This window comes from Juglans microcarpa x Juglans regia, chromosome 6D (assembly GCF_004785595.1).
Source record: "Juglans microcarpa x Juglans regia isolate MS1-56 chromosome 6D, Jm3101_v1.0, whole genome shotgun sequence".
Lineage (NCBI taxonomy): Eukaryota > Viridiplantae > Streptophyta > Magnoliopsida > Fagales > Juglandaceae > Juglans > Juglans microcarpa x Juglans regia.
The window spans coordinates 30,639,984-30,644,427 of record NC_054604.1 but is presented as its reverse complement, the minus strand read 5'-3'; the positions used below and the strand labels follow the sequence as shown (position 1 = coordinate 30,644,427).

The 4,444-nt window shown below is 37.8% G+C and overlaps 1 protein-coding gene across 1 annotated transcript; it reads right to left on the bottom strand.

The window, feature by feature from the left end:
• Positions 1-280: 280 nt before the first annotated feature.
• LOC121235692 (1-aminocyclopropane-1-carboxylate synthase-like) lies at positions 281-3,049 on the bottom strand. Its single transcript, XM_041132059.1, has 5 exons — positions 2,913-3,049; positions 2,646-2,875; positions 2,407-2,538; positions 2,042-2,202; positions 281-1,632 (listed from the first exon to the last, which is right to left on the bottom strand). Exons 2-5 carry the CDS (start codon positions 2,814-2,816, stop codon positions 630-632), a joined length of 1,467 nt encoding a protein of 488 aa, XP_040987993.1. The 5' UTR covers positions 2,817-2,875; positions 2,913-3,049; the 3' UTR covers positions 281-629.
• Between the last annotated feature and the right edge of the window lie 1,395 nt (positions 3,050-4,444).

The window sequence follows — 4,444 nt, the reverse complement described above, 5'->3', positions numbered from 1 at the left end:
TTATTGATGTTGTAAAGCATTGTGCATTGCACGACTTTATTTTGGGAGCTTCACAGCTCTCATGGTTTTTTTTTTTCTTCTGCCGTGTGATGGATGGATGATAGTTCCTTTATTGTTTTTATAGATCAAGAGTAGCTAGCAGTGCAACCACTGGAAGAAATCAGTATATGAAGTTCCTGGTTTGAGGTTTCATTTCTGTTCTCTGTTTTCTTCTCTCTTTTTTCCCGAATATTGATGAACACCAATGATGATAAATTTGGGACAAACAACCACGTCACACTTTTGTAATCAAAACTCAAGAATCTTTATAATCTCATTCGAAAAGTACAGAAATCAAATGTGTGCTTACAAGGTAATTTATTGCAAACTACGTAACTATTTTCAACACCATTTGGTATGTGAAATAGAAAGAAAAAATGCTCTCAAGATGGAAAAAGAAGGGGTGGATGAACTGAGTTAACCCCGTTAGTGGCAGAGTAGCCTGCCACTATATATGTTATTTTCTCAGGACTAAACTAATGGATCAACTACCCTTTTACCAAGGAGAAATCATTTTCGCCAAAATAGAATAAAGAATTTAAAGAATGCGTCTGCCTCTAGGTTGCATAAAAATGGCGGTAATTCACAATCTAAGTCCTAGCTCGAACAAGGGGTGATTGAGGTATAGGGGAGTGAGGAGACAACAGGGATTGTGTCATCATTATATCATCCATTCTTCGTTTTGAGAAGCTTAGTCTTGGGCGGTTGCTTGCCCAACACTGTCTTTTCCTTTGAATTCTGAGCTCCTTGCTTTGGAGGGCAAAAGTTATGATTCTTGTTAAGGCCAACTCCATGGTGCTGTCATCCATATTAGCAAAGCAAACTCTGAACCATCCTGGCTCTGAGCAATGGAAAGAAGAACCAGGAGAAACATTGAGCTTAACTTCATTTATTATCACTCGCCACAGTTCCATCTCTGCTTCAAATGTCTTCTCTTTGAGGAGGTGATGCAAATCCATCCAAAGAAATAGGCCAGCGTTGCTCTTTAAATAACCAATGCCTACCTGATCGAGTCCCTGAGTGAAGACCTCATGCCTTTTCCCCAACCTCTTAGCACTCTCAGCAATAAACCTGTCGACAAACTCATCATCCGATAGCATTGATGCAATTAGATGTTGGGTTTGTGACGAAACTAGTCCAAAACTGGACATTTTACGACTGCAATTTACTACCGCATCGTTGTACGAATAGATAATGCCAACTCTAAAGCCAGGGAACCCCATGTCCTTTGAAAGACTATAAACAATGTGGATGAGATCACGGTTGCAAGTGATTTCTTCCTCCATTATCTCAGATACGCTGACGAAACCAGGCTCACTGAAGACAGTGGCCGCATATATTTCGTCACAGACCAAGTGGATGTTCTTTTCATTGATGAAACTCACTATACTTCTTAGCGTCTCTCTGTCCAAGATGGTGCCTAGTGGATTTGAGGGATTGGTAATAAGCAAGCCCTTTACTCTGATTTTGGCCTCTTGAGCTCTCTCATAGGCGGCTTCCAAAGCTTTTCTTGTCACCTTGAAGTTATTAAAGCTTTCACAGACTACTGGGAGAAGTTGTACTCCTGTTCTCCATCTCAAATCACGATCAAAACTGCATTATAAAGCAAAATTTATTAGAATATCCTGCACACAAAGATTAATTTTCGAGATAAATAATGTTCTGTATGTTGCTAGAGGTCTTTCACATATCTATGAATACTAGCGAAACAAGAATGATGTTTGGTTCCATTTATCTGTTTAAATTAATCTATATACGATTAATCAAAGTAGATGTAATGGTCAATCTCTCTGTCTCTCTAGTGTAGGTGGGTGTGAGAGACAGCAAAGATCGACGGTCAGTATATGTGCCTCAAAAACCAAGTCAAATTAACAGCTAATCCTGCACCAAACTTGAATTATTGCATTATTTATTTCTTGACTTTCATGAGAAATTAAATAAAAAAAAAAAAGTACAAAGCATTAAAGAAGTAGAAAATTGAAATGAAAGTCTTCTATCTTACCCTGGATAATAAGGAGTAGGTACGAGGAATGCTTCCCCAGGGTTAGCCAAACAAAAGGCGATCGTCTCATGAGCCCCTGTTGCGCCTCCACTCATAACAATGCGGTCAGGGTCGAATCTGACTCTATTTCCTCTTACTTTCGCCATAAACTTGGCAACAGCCTGTGGAATTGCAATTATCTATCTTGTTAATATGCACGATTAAGAATCTTAATCATTTCATCTAATAATATTGACAGACAGATTCTTTTACTCTGTGTGTGTGTGTGTGTGTGTGTGTGAGAGAGAGAGAGAGAGAGAGAGAGAGAGAGCTGAGAGATCAAATGAATAGAACACGAAGAGCTATGAGGTATGTATGTTCCATACATTTCTGAACTCTGCCAAGCCATGATAATCCTGGAAGATAGCTCTATCTCTGAAGGCATCTACGCCGTCGGGCGTGCAGATGGAGGCTTTTGGGTTTTTCTTAATCCAGTCTTGAATCAAATCAAAACAAAGCTGCACATTCAACACATAACCACCATTAGTCCATGACTGAGTCTCTCAATGTGCGCTTCAGATTAGTCACAGAAAATGAACGACAACAAAGTAATAAGCATTCCTACCTGATTTTCTGCAAGACCCATTTGGATTACCCCACGAGGATTCTCGCTAGCGTCAAATGGATCGTTCTCATAGGCCTTCCAACCATCAAAGTATGGAGAATTTTCACCATGCCCATTGCCGGTTGCCATCTTAGATAACAAGTTCTCTCGACTCCTGTCTACAAAACCCATTCTTTCTTCGTGGGATGCAGCAAGAAATCTACCAAGATTCTGATGTGCAAAACACAGTAATTGATAGGGATAAAGGAGTAGGCGATCTAGTCGCTAGACAGTCGTACGTTTTCTCTCGCGTCAGAAAGTTGTGCAGCAGACAGCAGTAGACAAACTCAAGTATTCGAGTTAGGAAATGCAACTTCGAATGTCTTATTTATAAGGGGTAGCAGTCCGAGGTGTCTTGTTCGTAGAAAGAAGAAAACTTGTCTAGTACATCAAAGAAGGTTCCATGAAAGTCACAACTCACTAGTAGTACTAAGCAATAAATATGTTTGAAAATTCGGTGAGAATTGACTAATAGGTGTCCGGCTTTGACATTCCTTAGCCATAAAATAACTATTCTATACAAAAATAAAGTCTTAAAAGAACATTGAACTTTGAATTAACATCTTGATATTATTCCTTATAAATTTCATTGAATGTAAAGGACATCAAGAGTTCTTAATATGAAAAACGTTAGATTCACTTCCGTAATTAGATTTTTTTTTTTTTTTTTTGTATATTTCCTGTGTATTTGATCTGTCTAATTATGTGGATTAATATTTTTTCTTTTTTACTTATAAAAAAGGTTAGATTTACTAAAGAATCTTAGATGAAAATTATTGATAGAATTAAGTGTATTATTTTTTGTTTCAAATATAGTATAGAATCTACATAAGAGCATGTATCATTTAGGACAATTTAATAGCCCTTTTTTTTAATTGGACAAAAAATGGATATATTTCTTAAAAATAAAATAGAAAGTAATAAGTAAACCTTTAGACTTATAAATTTTCTGTTGCAAAATTGCATTATTAATTGAAGACTATAAAACGCGCAAGCCAACACGTCAACGTAGGTCCCATAACAGAGCAGACGAAAGCAGTGACAGTCGACAAACACCGGCGAGTCATAGTCGTTGCCTTGAAAGAACACGAACACAACACAGGGAAGACCGCGGTTGAAGTACTCCAAGCAAGTGTTAGAAATATTTTTAAAATAATTAATTATATATTATATTAATTATTAATATTTTTGGGTTAATTTTGAAAGTTGTGAATTATTTTGAAAAGATAGAAATTGTGAAAATTTACAAGAGTTCTACTCTTTTGTGTTTGTTTGCATCCCATAAAATTTTAACTGGTTTATTGGTATCAGGCTTCCCATTTAACTCAAACTATCCACACCTCTTCCAAAGGAATGATTTGTGTTTATTTATGAAGAGGCCTCTCCAAGAGGCATGCGGCCAACACCAAGGCGTACATGCATGAAGCACTGCAATGCATGGGCTCAAGGGTGCGACGCACTACATGCGGGCATGCACGAGGCGTAACAACGCATCACTCCATGCACGAGGCGATGCGACGCATAGGAAAGAAATTTTAAATTCCCAAAGCGCGCCTTGTGTGACTCAAACCAGCGCCAGCCAGTTGAAACAAAAATGAGGTGACCATTGGACCAAATCCAACTGATGTGTTATATGGCAACTGACACAATATATATACCTATTCCAAACAGTTTTTCCAAATACGAAAAGTAATAACTTTTCGTTCACAATATTTGGTCATCTATAAATAGACTCATTGGCCTGCCATTTGAGTATCCCA

Excerpts from the sequence above, each read along its gene's own strand:
- LOC121235692 (XM_041132059.1), bottom strand. The coding sequence starts at position 2,816 with ATGGGTTTTGTAGACAGGAGTCGAGAGAACTTGTTATCTAAGATGGCA. Across the intron at positions 2,539-2,645 it reads TGGGTCTTGCAGAAAATCAG|CTTTGTTTTGATTTGATTCA; the intron begins GTAGGAATGCTT and ends TTGAATGTGCAG. Across the intron at positions 2,203-2,406 it reads GCTTGGCAGAGTTCAGAAAT|GCTGTTGCCAAGTTTATGGC; the intron begins GTATGGAACATA and ends GCAATTCCACAG.